This window comes from Notolepis coatsorum (assembly GCF_963971535.1).
Source record: "Notolepis coatsorum genome assembly, chromosome: 19".
In the NCBI taxonomy this organism is placed as follows: domain Eukaryota; kingdom Metazoa; phylum Chordata; class Actinopteri; order Aulopiformes; family Paralepididae; genus Notolepis; species Notolepis coatsorum.
Window position 1 is genome coordinate 33,325,102 of NC_140183.1, and position 20,580 is coordinate 33,345,681.

Below are 20,580 nucleotides of genomic sequence, written 5' to 3' on the forward strand. Positions count from 1 at the left end.
AGTTCTGTTGTAGAAGGCATTCAGGCGCCCGGGAGGAGCGGGAATTGAACCGATTACCAGACGTCTGCTCTACCTCGCCCCACACTTTAAAGGGACAGTTCAGATCTTTTGGAACCCTAGCCCTATTTCTACCGATCACCAACATCATTGCTGAGTAAGAAGTAGGGCTAGGGTTCCAAAAGAAATCTGAACTATCCCTTTAAATATCAATCGCTTTGAAATTTGGGAAATTAATGGAAGTAATGGTAACAACGGAGCACAGTGGAAGACGATGACACACACACAGACACAGACACACACACAGACCTGCTCCTGTTGCAGGGCCTTGACGAAGGCATTCTTCAGCCTATTGGTGTGTTCCGCCTTCAGGGCCTTCTTCTGATTGGATGTCATGCAGGTCTCGCAGAGGATGCGCCCGCCCTTCTCCTGCTTCCAGTGAGGCGTGAAGTCGGTCTTACATTGGCCACAGGAGAAGGGCTCCATGGTGGACATAGGGTAACACAGCTTCCCTACACAGACAAGTAAAAAAATTGTCAATCTTTCCATAGTGAAAATATATTTTTAGTATATTATGTGATTAAAGTATATTTCTACTCATATGTACTTTTTTTTTATCCACTTTTTTTCTCCTATTTTTCTGTGTTTTTCTCCCATCCCAATTTAGTCGTTATGCCAATTCCCCCCCTCCCCTTCCTGGTCGTTGCTCACATGTGCCCCCCACTGGTCGGTCTAGGGAGCCCTGAAGTCTATCAGATGCTTCCTCCGATACATAGGAGACAGCCAGCAGCATCTTTTCACCTGCCAGCGCGGACTCTCATTGGTGTAACGTGTGGGAGGTCACACTACCCTCACCATCTCCCTCCCTCGCTGTGCAGGCGCCCTGACCGACCTGTAGGAGTCGCTGTTTACAACAACCAGAATACCACCCCACCGGCTTGCCTCCCGCTGACTCTGCCAATTGAGCCAGTATGACGGCCGGCCAAGCCGGAAGCAACGCTGACAGCCGGATTCGATACCAGTGTCTCTCGCGTTGGTGACGAGCGCTTAGTCCGCTGCGCCACCCAGCCGCCACCCATATGTACCTTTATGAGTATACTTGCAATGCATTTTTGGTACTTGTTATGTGCTTCCTTTCGTGTACTAATTCAAAGCACATGTTTAGTATAATAGTCATTAAAGTATAATCTAAGAACACTGAGAAGTTTACCAAACTTAAGCTGTACTTATGTACTAAATATGTACTATTTTGGTAAGCAGAAATGACCACAAACACATCAAAAGTACAACTTAACACAATTTGTTTATACTTTCAGAATACATAAATGTATACTAAAATATACTTTCAAGTGTTTATTGATTGATTATTATTATGGTTCAGAACCTACCCTGTCTGCCAAGACTACTGGATCAGAACCTACCCTGTCTGCCAAGACTACTGGATCAGAACCTACCCTGTCTGTCAAGACTACTGGTTCAGAACCTACCCTGTCTGCCAAGACTACTGGATCAGAACCTACCCTGTCTGTCAGGACTACTGGATCAGAACCTACCCTGGCTGTCAAGACTACTGGATCAGAACCTACCCTGTCTGCCAAGACTACTGGATCAGAACCTACCCTGGCTGTCAGGACTACTGGATCAGAACCTACCCTGGCTGTCAAGACTACTGGATCAGAACCTACCCTGTCTGCCAAGACTACTGGATCAGAACCTACCCTGGCTGTCAGGACTACTGGATCAGAACCTACCCTGGCTGTCAAGACTACTGGATCAGAACCTACCCTGGCTGTCAAGACTACTGGATCAGAACCTACCCTGTCTGCCAAGACTACTGGATCAGAACCTACCCTGTCTGTCAGGACTACTGGATCAGAACCTACCCTGGCTGTCAGGACTACTGGATCAGAACCTACCCTGTCTGTCAGGACTACTGGATCAGAACCTACCCTGGCTGTCCAGGACACTCTTGACTACTGGTTCAGAACCTACCCTGGCTGTCCAGGACACTCTTGACTACTGGTTCAGAACCTACCCTGGCTGTCCAGGACACTGACTACTGGTTCAGAACCTACCCTGGCTGTCCAGGACACTCTGACTACTGGTTCAGAACCTAACCTGACTACTGGTTCAGAACCTACCCTGGCTGTCCAGGACACTCTGACTACTGGTTCAGAACCTAACCTGACTACTGGTTCAGAACCTACCCTGGCTGTCCAGGACACTGACTACTGGTTCAGAACCTACCCTGGCTGTCCAGGACACTCTTGACTACTGGTTCAGAACCTAACCTGACTACTGGTTCAGAACCTACCCTGGCTGTCCAGGACACTCTGCACCACCTCCTCCAGACCGATCATGTAGATGAACTCTCCATTGGCCGCGGCCGGCAGGAAGTGGAGGAGCGCCGAGGGCGGTTTGGGCGGAGGGATCTCCAGCAGGGTCTTCTCCAGCTGCTTCCTGAGGGCCAGCTTGGCGGCCGCCTGGCTACTGGCCGGATCCGCCATAGAGCCCGCCATGGCCGCCGCCGCCGCCACCGCCCCCCCAGGACTGTGCATGGCCACCGGGCTGGAGGTGCCGGCCGAGGACACGGCGCCCACCGCCTGCATGTGGGCCAGACTCATGTACATGGCAGCAGAGGAGCCGGAGGAGGAGGTGGTGGAGGAGGTGGACGAGGCAGCGGAGCGCTGGGAGGCTGCCATCTGCTGGTAGGAGGATGGCACTTATAGTTAGACTCATGTCAGACTAATATTCTGTGTAACACTTAGACTCATATGAGACTAATATATTGCATAACACTTAGACATAAAGACTAATATAGTTTATAACACTTATACATAAGACTAATATACTATATAAATGTAGACTCATGTAACACTAATACAGTTTATAACACTATGTATAGCACCTTTAACTGATACAATAGATGTGAAAAGGGGCCATGCTCTGGTGTGTTCTGGAGAGTCTGGTACCTGCTGGTAGTCATTCAGCTGGTAGCTCACGATGTTGCTGCTGGTGTTGCCGGAGGAGACCCGCATGCCGGCCTGCTTCTGAGCCAGCCTCTGGGCCTGCAGCTGGGCGGGGTTGGGTGCAATGACCCGCTGGGACATCATGTGGGACAGCGAGCTGTTGGTGGCGGACCTGATCACAGAATGTCCCTGAGGACACGGAGACAAAGAGTTTGATCAGTGAGGACCCAGATTGCTGTGTGCTAATAGGACGGCATGCATCCTGCTTAAAGGAACATGGCAACATAGTGGGAAATGTGCTCACTGTCTTCTCCAGAGTCGGACAAGAAGATAGATACCAATTTCCTAGAAAGCTATCTGGCTGCGAGCTAGCCTAGCTTAGCACGAATTAATGGATGCGGATTTGGACCCGCTAGCCCTGCTGTCGTCCAAAAACACCTCCCCTGGAGTTTTAAGCAAGGGTAGCGTTCCATATCCGCTTTCATTAATTTGTGCTAAGCTAGGCTAGCTTGCAGCCAGGTAAGCACATTTCCCATGATGTTGGCGTGTTCCTTTTAAAAGGGAACTATATCCAATTTCAGAATTCATACATGTAATTTCTCTGGTCTAAGAAAGTGAATTCATACATGTTATTCCTCTGGTCTAAGAAAGTGAATTCATACATGTTATTATGGTCTAAGACAGTGGATTCAAACATGTTATTATGGTCTAAGGCTATGTGTCCACCAGGGACGTTTTTTTCAAGGCGGATCGCTTTGAAAAAAAATAAAAGAAAAAAAGCTCTGAGCGTTTTTCTGAGGCTCGCTCCAGCCGCGGCTCCGCCCCTTCCTCGATGAGTTACCTTGATGAGCGCGCTCCTTTCCAAAAAGTTGAACTAGTTTCAACTTTATGAGCTGGGAGCGCTCGACCGCCGAGAGCTCATAAAACGCGAGGCGCGGCTCTGGGAAGAGGAGTGCGCCTGTCGCTTCTCCAGCATAGAAATTAATGACAGAAAGGAGCTGACAACTCATAAAACGTCCCTGGTGGACACATAGCCTAAGACAGTGAATTCATACATGTTATTATGGTCTAAGACAGTGAATTCATACATGTTATTATGGTCTAAGACAGTGAATTCAGACATGTTACTATGGTCTAAGACAATAAAAGATATGAGTGAAACATTCAGTATTGATGTTGAATCTCACATTCAAAAATGAGAGTGCTAAAACTCAAACTTGTGATGTCATAAGGTACAAGGTCTGATGGGTACATTTCTGTTTCAGAACTGAGAACTACTATAGAATAAAGCTAATTTGGGTAGAAAACAAACATTCTGTGGCTCCACTAAATCAGTCTCACATTCATTGTCAATGGAGCAGCTCTAGACTTTATAGTTTATTTAAGCATTACATCACACGCAGGAGTGGTTTGTGACCAATAAACCATGCCTAGGGGTGGTTGTTAGGCCCGAGGCGCAGCCGAGGGTCGTTAGACCCCCCTAGGCATGGTTTATTGGTCACAAATCACGACTGCACGTGGTGTAAAGCTTTTATACAACTGCCAGATTCATCCAACCTTATTTCTATACAATAAACACACATTAATCGAAGATTTATTGAAAAAACCATCCGCCAGAAAAAGTAGTTCCCACAACTCCATGTGGAAGCAGCTTGAAGTGCATCCAACCAAACTAACACATCCAACTGTGTATTATTGGAATGATTGAGAGAAGTTGCCTCATGTGGAAGCAGCTTGAAGTGCATCCAACCAACTAACACATCCAACTGTGTATTATTGGAATGATTGATTGAAAATGTATTAAAACGTTTTCTTTGCCCTATAGGAAAAAAACGTTTTCTTCGCCCTATTTTTTTATTTATTTCTTTTAGCCTAAACTTAACCAGTTGGAAACCAGGGGTACAGTAATAAAATTAGCAATCAACCAATCAATCAATTCAATAGACCATGCTCACTTAAAACAGCGCTGCTTCTCTCTCAGTCTGACTCCCCCGCTGTTGCAGACAGGAGTGTGTGTGTGTGTGTGTGCGTGTGTGTGTGTGTGTGTGTCACAGTGTGTGTGTGCGTGTGCGTGTGTATGTGTGTGTGTGTGTGTGTGTGTGTGTGTGTGTGTATGTGTGTGTGTGTGTTTGTGGGTACGCCAGCGTCGGACAGTGTGAGAGAGAACGCTGCAGTCAGAAAGTAGGAAGGAAGAAATTTAAATCAATCAATTAATCTATCAATCAATCCGCGATTTTTCTTTTGTTCTAGATTGAGTCAAGACCCATCAATTACATCATCCAACATTGTTTAAAGGACTAACACATTCCCCTTGACAGAATCGCTTCATATTTAGTCGTTATGGTGCTTTCAACATAACCATTTGTTGTCCGCGATCCTGTTTTCTCCCGGAGTGAGCCGGGGAGGGGTATGTGATTCGGTTGTGGGCGGGTCCTGAGCCCAGGACCGTGGATTGTTGCCAATAAAGACGTGTGAATGGCCAATCAGAATCGAGAAATTTGCATGCCGTTGTATAAACCTGATGACATCACACGTTTGAGTCTTACTTCTCTGGTTTCTGGCTTTAGGGGAAAGAGGAGCTCATGTTCACAAATACTAACTAATACTAACTAACTAATAACATATTGGATTTCCTCATTTCAGTGGCGTGCCTCTTTACCCAGCAGGCATGGTTTATTCAACATGTCTATTTTGGACTTGAGAGGTATTCATACTACATGACACTTACAGAGAATAAGTTGTGTCCTGACCAGCCCACACTATGAAAAACATTGTTAGATCTTAGGAGATGGCAGAACACTCGAAGACAGCAGGCCTGAACCACACACCTATTGCGATACCAATAGTTATTGTGATGAAGATAGCCATGGTAACAATGGTACATTTTTAAATAAGTAGTTATGGGTAGAATCTGTAATAGTAGGAAACTACGACCCATATGGTATTTTTATAATTATTACAGCATGTTTTGTTGTTGGGTGGAACCAGGGGTGGAGCTGAGTCTCTCACCATGGCCCCGCCCCCTCGACACAACTCCCTTCTCCAAGCTGCTAGTGAACCTCATTGCAGTTCAAGTTCAAGTTCTTTGTAATGTGTATTAAAGATACAATGAAATACTTGTGCTCTGGCTCTCTCTCTCTGCCTTAACACAAAGGACACCTAATCCCTCAATAAAAACACCACAGACCTACATAGACCTACCTATGGATGCATATATTATACCTACAGTATGCATTAAAAACACTACAGACCTATATAGACCTATTAATACATAGTATACCTACAGTATGCATTAAAAACACTACCGACCTACATAGACCTACCTATGGATGCATATATTATACCTATGCATTAAAAACACTACAGACCTACATAGACCTACATATGAATGCATATATTATACCTATGCATTTAAAACACTTTTTTCCCATTGAATCTCTTATTTACATCAATATAGTGCTGTCAGAACAGTCTTATGTTTACAGGTTAAGTATTTAATGTTTGCTACCTAAAGTTATTGCCCAGCTCAGCTATTGAAATATTTTCAACTTGAGTGAATCAGTTTGTGTCTTGACTTTGCATGCTTTTGCGTCGCCTCTATATTTCGTGTTGCGTTATACTTGAACGTACAGGCGAACTGTCAAACTGGGTGTTGCAGATCAAATATTAATTAAGATCCAGCGATTGCATATCAATCGTTCCAAGTTCAAGTTCAAGTTCTTTAATAGTTGTCATACAGAAGTACAGAATACTTTCATACAAAATGCTTCTTACTGTTACGCTCCAGAGACTGTGCTAGACAAGATAGTATCAAATAACATAATAACATAATATAGCATGAATTTAGAAGAAGAAAATGAGGTCACAGTTGTTCGGTATAGACATATGTACAATGTTCTGAGTTACCATATAATATACAATACACAATACTATGCAGTGTACTAATGTACAGTACTATCTAGTGCAAAGCAGAAATGGGATGAGGTACAATTTTAGGTACAATTTACAGTAAGGTGTACGAGTTGTAGTGCAATCCTTCATCCATAAATATAAAGTGTGGGGAGTGGGTGCTACAGTGTGTTTGTTTAAAGTGGGTGTGTGCTATAAAGTGTGTGTAGTGGGTGCTACAGTGTGTTTGTTTAAAGTGAGTGTGTGCGTGTGGATGTGTGTGCTATGTGTGTTTGGTGGTTGTTGTTGTGTAGTGTTCATTCATTGTTCGTTTAGCAGCCTGATGGCCTGGGGATAGAAGCTACTTCTGAGTCTTTCTGTGCTCGCCTTGAGACTCCTGTATCGCTTGCCTGACGGCAGCAGTTCAAAGAGGCAGTTGTTCGGGTGGCTCGAGTCCTTAATAATTCTCTTAGCCTTCCCCTTGCAACGCTTGTAGTAAATGTTCTGGAGGGTGGGGAGCCCCCCTCCAATTGTGCGTTCGGCTGAACGTGTCACTCTTTGTAGTCTGCTTTGGTCTTTTGCAGTGCTATTCCCAAACCAGGAGGTGATGTTGCCGGTCAAGATGCTCTCTATTGTACATGAGTAGAAGTTCTTAAGGATCTTCTGGCTGACTTGGAACTTCCTTAGGCGCCTGAGGAAGTAGAGGCGTTGTCGTGCCTTCTTCACCACACTGTTAATGTGTATGGTCCATGTCAAGTCCTCGGATATGTGGGCTCCGAGGTACTTGAAGCTGTTGACTCTCTCAACCGGTGCCCCGTCGATGCTGAGGGGGCTGTAGTCCTTGACCCCCGACCTCCTGAAGTCCACAATCATCTCCTTTGTTTTGCTGACGTTCAGGGAGAGGCTGTTTTCCTGGCACCATCCCGCCAGGACCTTGACCTCTTCCAGGTAGGCCCTCTCGTCGTTGGCAGAGATCAGGCCCACCACCACTGTGTCGTCAGCAAATTTGACGATTGTATTGCTACTCCGCTGAGCCACACAGTCGTGTGTGTACAGGGAGTAGAGGAGGGGACTCAGAACACAGCCCTGGGGGGCCCCTATGTTGAGGGTGATGGATGAGGAGGTGCAGTTGCCTGCTCTCACCACCTGGGGTCTGCCAGTCAGGAAGTCCAAGACCCACTGGCAGAGGTCATAGCCCAAGCCCAGGTCCCTGAGCTTGGCTATGAGTATGGAGGGGACTATGGTATTGAATGCCGAGCTGTAGTCGATGAATAGCATTCTCACATCCACATTCCACTTAAAATGTTGTCAGAAACACTGTTTACTGCTGTTGTGATTTAAAATGTGTGAGCCCTCCCCACACATCATATCAAAACACACGTTTGTAAATAGGGCTGTACCGAATGCTTCGAAGCTTCGATCATAATGTTGACATTAGAATTCTATTCTATTCAAATTTTTTTTAATAAAATATATATATATTATTTTTTTTGTAATTTCTTTTTTTGTGTCTATTCAATCTGTTTAAACCAATGGGGGTTTTCTTCACAGTTGCAGTTAAAGATTAGGCTACACTAATATTATACTATAAGACGTCACCATCACTTTCATTCCAACCGTGCCCTTATTGGATTATTTATGTTGACGAAACTGATGAGTTATATTCATTAAAGAAAGTTGATTTAATAAAAGAAAAATACTAATTTAATCCGATTAATCACTTTATTCAAATAGAGGATTTAGTTTATAAAAAAATATATATATATTTTAATTAAAATTTTTGAAAGTAATTTTTTTTTAATAGACATTCGGAGCTTCGTTCGAATACTTCAATCGAAGCTTTGAATGTTAAAAAATGACATTCGGTACAGCCCTATTTGTAAACAAGGTGCAATACCAAGGTGAGGTACCAAGGTCCAATAACAGTCGGTCAGACACACCCACCAGTACACCATCCTTGTGGTCTCCTTAAATATGTGTACCTACTGCACTGTTCCCCCAAACTACTACAAAGCTGAGCAGTAAGTGCAGTGGACCAGTGGACCAGTACACCAGTGAACCAGTACACAAGTGAACCAGTGTACCAGTGAACCTGTGTACCAGTGGACCAGTGAACCTGTGTACCAGTGAACCAGTGAACCAGTACACAAGTGAACCAGTGTACCAGTGAACCTGTGTACCAGTGAACCAGTACACAAGTGAACCAGTGTACCAGTGAACCTGTGTACCGGTGTACCAGTGAACCTGTGTACCAGTGAACCTGTGTACCAGTGTACCAGTGAACCAGTGTACCAGTGAACCAGTGTACCAGTGTACCAGTGAACCTGTGTACCAGTGTACCAGTGCCAGTGTACCAGTGAACCAGTGAACCTGTGTACCAGTGAACCTGTGTACCAGTGGACCAGTGTACCAGTGAACCTGTGTACCAGTGAACCTGTGAACCAGTGAACCTGTGTACCAGTGAACCAGTGTACCAGTGAACCTGTGAACCAGTGAACCAGTGTACCAGTGTACCAGTACACCAGTGAACCAGTGTACCAGTACACCAGTGAACCAGTAGACCTGTGTACCTGTGTACCAGTGAACCAGTAGACCTGTGTACCAGTGAACCAGTAGAAATGTGTACCAGTGGCCTATTGTACCAGTGAACCAGTGTACCAGTGGACTAGTGGCCTAGTGTACCAGTGTACTTACTCGCTCTTGACTGACTCCCTGGTGATCAGAGGTGGTCGTGGAGTAGCCTGGCTGAAAATAACTAGAAGCCCTGGTCCTGGTTGTCTCACACTAAAAGCCCTGGTCCTGGTTGTCTCACACTAAAAGCCCTGGTCCTGGTTGTCTCACACTAGAAGCCCTGGTTGTCTCACACTAGAAGCCCTGGTGCTGGTTGTCTCACACTAAAAGCCCTGGTCCTGGTTGTCTCACACTAAAAGCCCTGGTCCTGGTTGTCTCACACAAAAAGCCCTGGTCCTGGTTGTCTCACACTAGAAGCCCTGGTTGTCTCACACTAAAAGCCCTGGTCCTGGTTGTCTCACACTAGAAGCCCTGGTTGTCTCACACTAGAAGCCCTGGTGCTGGTTGTCTCTCACTAGAAGCCCTGGTCCAAGTCGTCTCACACTAGAAGCCCTGGTTGTCTCACACTAGAAGCCAACACTACAAGGCGTCTCATCTAATTTAACCAGTTTTACTTCCAATGTCTCAGAAACCAGAACACTGCTGATGGACTGAAAATACTCCTGGTTTGTGACAAATCAGAGCAGCTTGTTAAAATGGGTGGAATATTCTCTTCAAAGCGTATTATGGTCCTACAGTCTTCAAGCACAGCCTGCTCCGAGTCCATAGAGGTCACCTCAAAACAACATGCATCTAATTCAGTAGAGCCTCAGGCCACATGTAGGTGTCAGGAATAGCAACACTGACTAAAAAAGAAGAAGGTTCTTGATTGGGCATGCACGCATACACCCACACACCCACGTATACACACACACGTGTACACACACGTGTACACACACACACACACACACACACACACACACACACACACACACACACAGGAGGTGTCCGAATGAAACTACACCAGTCGGAGAGGTGGCTCTCTGTTGCAGCTCGCCTCCTCCCACAGGGTGCTGGTTGCATCACTATGGGCACGTTGTTTAAGCCTAACGTATTAGCCAGTTAGCTAGGTCGTGGGGATGTGTGGAGCGCTTAGTATAGCACAAGGAATGCTGGGAAACTGAGTGTGTAAAGGGAGATATTAGACGTTAGGCTTGGGCGGTATAATTTCTTTCATACAGTCATACCATGCTGACATAATACCCCGGTATACGGTATATGACGGTATGACTTTCATTTTCATCAGTGGGGGGGGGGGGGGGGGCGGACCTAACAATATACTCGTCATCACCATACATAACGCTTATATTGAAACACGTTGACATTAGGGCCGTTCTTTCAACCTAAAAGTGCACTTTCTTCAACCTCGAACCTAAATTCCTTAGCAACCCGTGTTACCAAGTAAACAAATCACAGAACGATAGCCAGTTAGCCAGCCAGGTACCAACGTTAGCTCTCAGAACGATTAGCCAGTTAGTTAGCCAGCAACCAGCCAGGTACCGACGTTAGCTCTCAGAACGATTAGCCACGTTAGTTAGCCAGCAACCAGCCAGGCAGAGATGTTAGCTCTCAGAACGATTAGCCACGTTAGTTAGCCAGCAACCAGCCAGGCAGAGATGTTAGCTCTCAGAACGATTAGCCACGTTAGTTAGCCAGCAACCAGCCAGGTACCGACGTTAGCTCCCGGAACGATTAGCCACGTAACCCTGTGACGGGGTTTTTGCTTCACGTCCGTTCCCTGGTGGCGTGTGGGCCCTTCTAAACAAAGGTAAGTCCCACGGTCTGCTCACCCTGTGCGTTTGAGGCGCTAAACCCTCTTCGCACATTCAGGGTCTGATCTCCCTCCCGTCCCTCGCTAGGGGGGGCCCGGATCCTCCCCGGTATTCTGATGGTTGTAGGGGACCTCAGCGGGTACATCTGTCGGGCTTCCGCTCTGCTCAGCTCTTGTGTTCCAATAGAGCAAAGCATAAGCTATATACGAAATATAACAAAGGTTATTCTATAACCCTAGTTATATGAGTAATAGCGAGCGCTTTGCTCTGACTCACTGAGGACCCCACGGTCTTCCGTTTCGGGGTTGAAAGACTGGGGAAGGAGCTGTAGTATGGCCATGCCCCCTGCTTATATTGGAGCGGATCTGGGAGTGGTCAGGCAGGTGGGCAGGTGCGTACACATGGTGAAAGTTTTCATTATAGAATATGATTAAAGGGATAGTTCCAATAGAGCAAAGCGCTCGCTATTACTCATATAACTAGGGTTATAGAATAACCTTCGATATTAGTTTTAATAGGCTTCAGATCAAGGGAGATATTAAGTTTACTAGGCTTCAGGTCAAGGGAGATGTTAGGGTTACTAGCCTTCAGGTCAAGGGAGATGTTAGGGTTACTAGCCTTCAGGTCAAGGGAGATGTTAGGGTTACTAGTGTGGAGGAATCCATTTGTTTGTTCTAACAATAGCTTGAATATCAGAGCCAACCCCCCTCCCTTCTCTACATTTACATTTAGTCATTTAGCTGACGCTTTTATCCAAAGCGACTTACAAGTTTTGTACAACAAGACAGCATAAAGGGTACAACTCTATCAGCTGAGTAACAATGTTCATCAAAGTGTTGAGTGATACAGTGTAGGTTAGTATATTAGGACAAGTGCATGACAGTAAGGTTAGTTAGGGTTAGAGTTATTTATTAATTTCTTTGAATTGTTTTTCCATTACCTCCCACGACCAAGCTCCGGACCTGGGGCGACAGGGCCTTTGCTGCTGCTGCCCCCTCCCTCTGGAATGCCCTCCCCAGCCATATCCGTGATGCAAACACCCTGACATCTTTTAAATCAGCCCTCAAAACTCACCTTTTCAATCTTGCTTTTGACCTCTAATTCTGTCGGTTTTATTTTATTTTGTCATGTATTACTTTTGTTCTGTTTTGTTCTGTTTTTTGTTTTGCCATAGTTTGTCTCTCCTGCCCATGTAAAGCGTCTTTGAGCACCTGGAAAAGCGCTATATAAGATAGATGTATTATTATTATTATTATTATTGAAGAAGTGTGTCTTTAGTTGATGGCGAAAGATTGGACGGGTTTCGGCTGTCCTAACTGTGGTGGGAAGTTCGTTCCACCATTGTGGAGCAAGGACTGAGAATAGGCAACTTCTCTTTGATGACCCTCCTGGAGCTCGGATAGGAGTGGGTCTGAGGCGGCCAGAAGATGCAGAGCGTAGGGGTCTTGAGGGTGTGTAGTTAGAGACCATTGACCGGAGGTAGGCGGGAGCCGTTCCTTTCGCTGCACGATATGCCAGGTTGAGGGCCTTGAAGCTGATTTGTGCGGCAATGGGGAGTCAGTGCAGGTCCCCGAGAAGTGGGGTGACATGGGCTGACTTTGGTAGGTTTGAGATCAGGCGGGCCGCTGCGTTCTGAATGAGTTGAAGAGGCTTGGTGGCAGTGGTCGGAAGGCCAGCAAGCAGTGCGTTGCAGTAGTCGAGGCGATTAGATGGTTGATTGGACAAGGAGTTGGGTGGCTTCTTTTGTCAGGAAGGGGCGGATCCTTCTGACGTTGCTCAGGAGGAATCCGCAGGTTCTGGTTATCGCTGCGATGTGAGCGGAGAAGTTCAACTAGTCGTCAAGGACAACACCAAGGTTCTTGGCGGTCGGGGACGCGGTCACAGTTGAATTCTCGACTGTGATGAAAAGGTCGGTCAGGGGGGAGGATTTGGCCGGCAGGTGAAGCAATTCTGTTTAGCTTAGGTTCAGTTTGAGGTGGTTGGTCGTCATCCAGGCGGAGATGTCAGACAGACAGGCCGATATCCGAGACTTGGATATCCTAGAGAGGGAAGGAGAGGAAGAGTTGAGTATCATCGGCATAGCAATGATACGAGAAGGCATGAGACGTGATAATGTTACCCAGCTGGATCCTCTTCTCTATCCACTAGAGAGCTGGATCCCCTCTCCACATCAGTGTCTCCCAGGTGGCCAGTGGCCAGAGTCTCTCAGCCAAGCTCATTTAATCTACAATGTACTTTGTAGATTAAATAGTGTGTTTCACTATTAAACCAATATTGATCATAAAGATCCGTCTATGACCATAATTGATGAGTCCGGTTCCGCGACAAATTGGCGTCACTCACGTAGGACTTCAGAACCTGCTGCTTTCTTCCATCCTGTTGTTACAGAACAGGGGGGGATGGTCAACACATATTCAGTCAGAGGTGAGGACATTTTATCCTTATACCCCAATTCTTTCTGCAATAACATGATGGAATTGGATTGGTGGGCACAGAGCTTGGCTGAGAGTGAATCTGTTTACATGCGCTGACTAACCATCACGGCCAGTTTTGAGGAGAACAAGTTGTGCGCGGGTAAACCTTGGATTCTACACAGCGAGGATCTACACAGAGAGGATCTACACAGCGATGATCTACACAGCGAGGTTGGTAGATTTAGTTGAAGGGCGGCTTATGCCAGACCTGTGTCGTGAGAACAGAACTGGAGTTCGACTTGAATTAAGTTAACCGGACGGCGGTATTGGCGTTCCATGTCGAAGGTGCGACAGAACACGTATATGGCTTATGTTAAAATAGAAGGACTGATCTATGTCAAGGAGTGACCAGACGCAGCTCCCATTTTGTTGTGTGTAGGTGTGCATCTCTTCTTTGTATCATATGTGTGTGTTTGTGTTATCTGTGTGTCGGTGTGTGTCTCTTCTTTGTATCATATGTGTGTGTTTGTGTTATCTGTGTGTCGGTGTGTGTTTCTTCTTTCTATCAGTGTGTTTGTGTTATCAGTGTGTCAGTGTGTGTTTCTTCTTTCTATCAGTGTATTTGTATTATCTGTGTGTCGGTGTGTGTCTCTTCTTTGTATCATATGTGTGTGTTTGTGTTATCTGTGTGTAGGTGTTCATCTCTTCTTTGTATCATATGTGTGTTTGTGTTATCTGTGTGTCGGTGTGTGTCTCCTCTTTGTATCATATGTGTGTGTTTGTGTTATCTGTGTGCTGTGCATTCCTTGTGTGTCTACGTCTTGTTCAGTGTGTGTGTGGGCCTGTCCCGTACCTTGAGTGCACGCTGAACTGTAGAAGGCGATGGTGGAGTGACCTTAAAGTTGAATATTCTGGCCAATACATCGACTTTGGTAGTGTATAAGTCACAATAGGATTTTCTATGCAAGTAATTAGTCCACAAGGCCCATAGAGGTGTCTCAAGCTGAGGAGTTTGTGGAAAGTGATTAAAAGGATTAAGCAGGTGATACATGTGACAGGAGGTGAATTGTAACAGGCTGAACTGGAAGTGGTACAGATGGAAACTGAGAGGGCTTGAGTGAGTTGGAATAGGCTTGATGGAGGAGAAAGAGGCCCACTATAGAAAAGGATATATACATATATAGCCATTTGGGGACTCGGGACTCAGAAATAGCACCTATGTTGATATTTGCATACAGGGAATTGCCATGACAAACCTAAACCCAGCGAGGTATTTCATTATTTTGGCACAAGCACAATCTAGAGATCAGCTGTTGGAGCAACACAGATAGCAGAAGCAAAGGGCCTCAGGACCACATCGACAGTTCAAACCACGGTAATGCTCCGTCAATCAAAACGCTTTTGTGGACTGGATAATGAATCAGTTGATTATGGTGACTGTCTTAATGCCCCAGTTTACAACTAATTCCCGGCATGTAGAGGAGACACAACCTTCTGGTCACTGAGTGGACATTTCACCTGAGCCCTGGAACTGGAGGTTTCCAGATGTCCAAACTTTCCAGATTAGGGGCAGAGTTACTAAATCCTGTAGTGTGATACGTGTAATGTCCTGCTTGCTAATGCTAATCTTCCTCCCCAAGTCATTTGTTTCCCAGAAGAGACCAAATCAAACATGTTTGAACCAGAGGCCAACTGTTTCACAAGCTCACAGTGACAGCAGTGAAAAACAGTCTGGAATTCCAACATAACTTTATGCCAAACAATAACTGTTACATTGAGTATCTATGAGACGGACACTCAGTCAAACAACCACCTAACAATTTATAGACCATACAGGACAACAGAGTGGTGACAGTCCTATCAAGGAAATGTCTCTGTTGGGCCACACAATGCTAATTAAAGTAAACAACTGATTCTAAAAGCTTTTTGACGCTGGTTCGATTTCCAAAATGCAAGTAAAAAAGATCTGCATGCAATCTCTGTTACCACCTCTGTTCCCACAGAAAGGTGAATGAGAGAGTGATGGAAACAGGGCCATTGTCTGGACAGGAAGGTCTGTGCGGTCTTGTGTTGTAATCAGTATGCATAGTAATGCCCCCCTGTCTGACTCTCAGGTTCAATACCATCATTGACCACTAGATGGCAACACTATTCCATGAATGAAATCACATTGTTTTAGTTAGTAGACTATCCATCATGGCCCTGACATGACATGTTATGACATTTTCATAATATCAACTGGTCAAGTGAGTAATTTAAGGCAATTTAAGGAGGTAAGTAAGTGGTATTAATAGTTAATAATTAATGACTGACCAGGGTCAAAGGAGATGATTGTGGACTTTAGGAGGTCGGGGGTCAAGGACTACAGCCCCCTCAGCATCGACGGGGCACCGGTTGAGAGAGTGAACAGTTTTAAGTACCTTGGAGCCCACATATCCGAGGACTTGACATGGACCACACACATTGACAGTGTTGTGAAGAAGGCACGACAACGCCTCTACTTCCTCAGGCGCCTAAGGAAGTTCCAAGTCAGTCAGAAGATCCTTAAGAACTTCTACTCATGTACAATAAGAGAGCATCCTGACTGGCAACATCACTTCCTGAACAACTGCCTCTTTGAACTGCTGCGGTCAGGCAAGCGATACCGGAGTCTCAAGGCGAGCACAGAAAGACTCAGAAGAAGCTTCTATCCCCAGGCCATCAGGCTGCTCAACGAACAATAAACACTATGCAACAACCATCAAATGCACACAGCACACACATCCACACGCACACACTCACTTTAAACAAACACACTGCAGCACCCACTCTCCACACTTTAGATCACCTAAACACACTTTATATTTATTGGTAAAGGATTTGCACTACAACTCGTACACCTTACTGTAAATTGTACCTAAATTGTACCTCATCCCATTTCTGCTTTGCACTATATAGTATTGTATATTAGTATATTGCATAGTATATTGTATATTGTATGGTAACTCAGTTACTTCTAGTCTGCATCGAACATTGTACATATGTCTATACTGAACACTGGGACCTCTATTTTTACTTCTTTTTACATGCTACTTTATTTTATTTCATACTTATCTTGTCTAGCACAGTCTCTGGAGCGTAACAGTAAGAAGCATTTTGTATAAAAGTATTCTCTACTTCTGTATGACAACTATTAAAGAAACTTGAACTTAAACTTGTATTTATTAGAGGGGATTTGGAGGCAGCATTGAGGTGAAGGCAGAATGGGGGCTCAGTGTTTCATATGGAGGTTCATTCCCCTCAAAATGGTGACTTCCTGGCCACAAGTTAACTTACTTAACCTGGAGTTTAGTGCAATCAACTCTAATCCTAATCTTTTAAAGCTGTTTGTTGATGACTTTTAGATTCACCTGTTATCTGCTCAACTCTTTTCCTTATAGCCTTACAGCTTATAGACACGGCACAGGCATACCTCTAAAATCGGGTGTCTAGGTTAGGGTTAGTTATCTGGTGTCTAGGTTAGGGTTAGGGTTAGTTATCTGCTGTCTAGGTTAGGGTTAGTTATCTGGTGTCTAGGTTAGGGTTAGTTATCTGGTGGTTGGACACAAAAATGCAGCCTGCCTCCATCGAAATCCAGTAGCTAGTGTTGCATACATAACATTTCTGAATTTCCTGAGTTGCATAGTTGCATTGTGCAGCTTTAATATAGATGCTGCATCTCTGGTGCTTATAAACTTTAAAGCTGCACTATTTCACTTTACTGACAAACACGGAGGAAAAAAAGAAAAGAGAAGAAAAACTGTGTTTTTCAACTCTTCCTTTTACCTTCTAAATGTCTGGTCCTGCCTGACCAGAAGGGCTCATATGGCCAATGTCACTGGGTTTCATGCAGCGATATCACTGGTTTCATGCAGCAATGTCACTGGTTTCATGCAGCGAGATGATTTATTTCTCTTGTTCAGCCCAACCCGTGACTTAAGGACTTATATACAACTGTAGTTCACTAGAGGTCTGCTCCCCTCTGTATCTGTAGTTCACTATAGGTCTGCTCTCCTCTGTATCTGTAGTTCACTAGAGGTCTGCTCTTCTCTGTATTTGTAGTTCACTAGAGGTCTGTAGTTCACTAGAGGTCTGCTCTCCTCTGTATTTGTAGTTCACTAGAGGTCTGTTACAAGTTCACTAGAGGTCTTCTCTCCTCTGTATCTGTAGTTAACTAGAGGTCTTCTCTCCTCTGTATCTGTAGTTCACTAGAGCAGGGGTGGCTAACCAGTCAGAGACTAAGAGCCACAAAAATTACTGTGGTACCACAAAGAGCCACACCATATACCAGCGTTTCTCAACCTTTTTTTTCAGTCACGGCACCCTTCATGTGTTTATAGGCCTCACCCTCTGGCCTCTGAAGTTGCTAATGTCTTTTTTATTTGGGCCTCACAGGGTTAAAAGTACCCTGTGAGACCCACGGTTACAAAATTACAAAATCACTTTTAGCCATTAAAAAAAAAATAACGTTTATTTAAAAAAATTTAAGCACATGTATAGTCAATTGGTCTAACCTAAACTAACGTTACAACTAACCTAAAGTTAGTTTAGGTTCATGTTAACGCTAGATAATGTACAAAATAAACGTATTCCGCTGCTATAGACGTCGCTCTTTTATTTTGAAACCCCCCAGAAAGGAAGTCATTATATTTGCTTTAGTGTCCGCCCGGTTCTGTGTTTGTTGGTTAGCTCCGTTAGCTAGCAGCCTATCAAGACCAGCCATTGGAATACTGTTTTCTAAATTGGGGAGGCTTTTAATCGTCAAGGTAAGAGGATTTTAAGTCATGGTATCCATAAACTTCAATCGGTTCGGATCCTTTGAATGAATGAGAATGTCAACAAACACGGCGACACGTTGAAATCACTGACTGAGCCCAGAGATGAGTGGTTAGGCAAAAAATTGTTCCGAGTATATTTGCTTAGAAAACGTAATTGTCGAATTCAATTATTTTTTATTTCTCCATGTGGTAAATACACAGGTCACAACATGTTTACAGGAACGTTTTGGAGTTGTATTTGGAGTGTATTTCGTGACTGTAGGGCACTGTAGGCTACAACTCTGACCCACTTCCAGGGATGAAGCTAAGCTACGCTAACGGAGCGGCTGTTCCCTAAGCCTAATGCATGCACAGAGACAAAAAAGGTATGTATCTTCTTTTCTAACTCCAGGGAAGATGTTAAATAAGCTAATTTCCTTAAGGAGTTTTCCTTTAAGCCCGACATATACAGTAAATGTGTATATTTTCAGCATTACGTTTGTTTACCAATTATTTTAACTGTTATTAGTGAAATATAAGATTATAGAAATCTCAGGGCATTGAGTCGGAAACCGGCACATATTGACACTAATTTAGTGTAGTCTTTTGAAGGAAGAGACTCTGGGCTTTCGAATTTCGAAAAACTACCCTACCAAGCTCACACCAGCCCCTGTCAATCATCTGACTTCTGGATTAACTTTTTTATTTCTCTTATTTTTTGGGATTATCTCCCACAAACCTGAACGTTATTGCCATAAAACAGAACACAGTTAGTTTCTCTACCTTTCTGTGAACGTCTTGCAAAAAACAGTGTTGCAATACAATGAAAAATGGTGGAGAAATCTACATTATAAAAAAGATGGCAGAATTCAGTACTGTATCTATAAAACCTTCTGTTTAATCATCTTCCCTTTATTCATTTGCTTAGATTTTTCAGGTCTGGTCAATTTTAGCATGGTGTTATTCACAGTCAAAGATAATATATATATTTTTTAAATAGAATTGATATTCTCCTTTGGTTCATTACAATTTACTCAAGCCTAGTAACAGACACACTATTTCTGACATGATCCATATATGTCCCTAGATTCAGATACCAAGAACATGCAAATGGACCATTAAAAAATATATATTTAAATGTTTATTCTACGTCCTTATGGAATGAGTGACATACATTTTTAATTTTTTTTTATTAAAATTATATATATATATATATATATATATATATATATATTTTTTTTTATGGAAGAGCCGCACATTGACGGGCAAAGAGCCCCATGCGGCTCCGGGTTGGCCACCCCTGCACTAGAGGTATATATAGTTAACTAGAGGTCTAATAGTTCACTAGAGGTCTGTAGTTCACTAGAGGTCTTCTCTCCCCTGTATCTGTAGTTCACTAGAGGTCTGTAGTTCACTAGAGGTCTGCTCTCCTCTGTATCTGTAGTTCACTAATGGTCTGTAGTTCACTAGAGGTCTGCTCTCCTCTGTATCTGTAGTTCACTAGAGGTCTGCTCTCCTCTGTATCTGTAGTTCACTAATGGTCTGTAGTTCACTAAAGGTATGTAGTTCACTAGAGGTCTGCTCTCCTCTGTATCTGTAGTTCACTAGAGGTCTGCTCTCCTCTGTATCTGTAGTTCACTAATGGTCTGTAGTTCACTAAAGGTCTGTAGTTCACTAGAGGTCTGCTCTCCTCTGTATCTGTAGTTCACTAGAGGTCTGCTCTCCTCTGTATCTGTAGTTCACTAATGGTCTGTAGTTCACTAGAGGTCTGTAGTTCACTAGAGGTCTGCTCTCCTCTGTATCTGTAGTTCACTAGAGGTCTGCTCTCCTCTGTATCTGTAGTTCACTAATGGTCTGTAGTTCACTAGAGGTCTGTAGTTCACTAGAGGTCTGCTCTCCTCTGTATCTGTAGTTAACTAGAGGTCTGCTCTCCTCTGTATCTGTAGTTCACTAATGGTCTGTAGTTCACTAGAGGTCTGTAGTTCACTAGAGGTCTGCTCTCCTCTGTATCTGTAGTTCACTAGAGGTCTGCTCTCCTCTGTATCTGTAGTTCACTAATGGTCTGTAGTTCACTAAAGGTCTGTAGTTCACTAGAGGTCTGCTCTCCTCTGTATCTGTAGTTCACTAATGGTCTGTAGTTCACTAGAGGTCTGTA

At 44.3% G+C, this 20,580-nt stretch overlaps 1 protein-coding gene across 1 annotated transcript in view; it reads right to left on the reverse strand.

Annotated features, from left to right (window-relative positions):
• The window catches only part of LOC311246201 (transcriptional repressor p66-beta-like), a 139,451-nt gene that overhangs the window by 13,405 nt on the left and 105,466 nt on the right, over positions 1–20,580 (reverse strand). The window contains exons 6-8 of the mRNA XM_084336318.1: positions 2,970–3,155; positions 2,312–2,702; positions 307–509 (exon numbers count right to left, since the gene is read on the reverse strand). Coding sequence (XP_084192444.1) covers positions 307–509; positions 2,312–2,702; positions 2,970–3,155 — 780 coding nt within the window. The remainder of the gene's footprint in view (positions 1–306; positions 510–2,311; positions 2,703–2,969; positions 3,156–20,580) is intronic.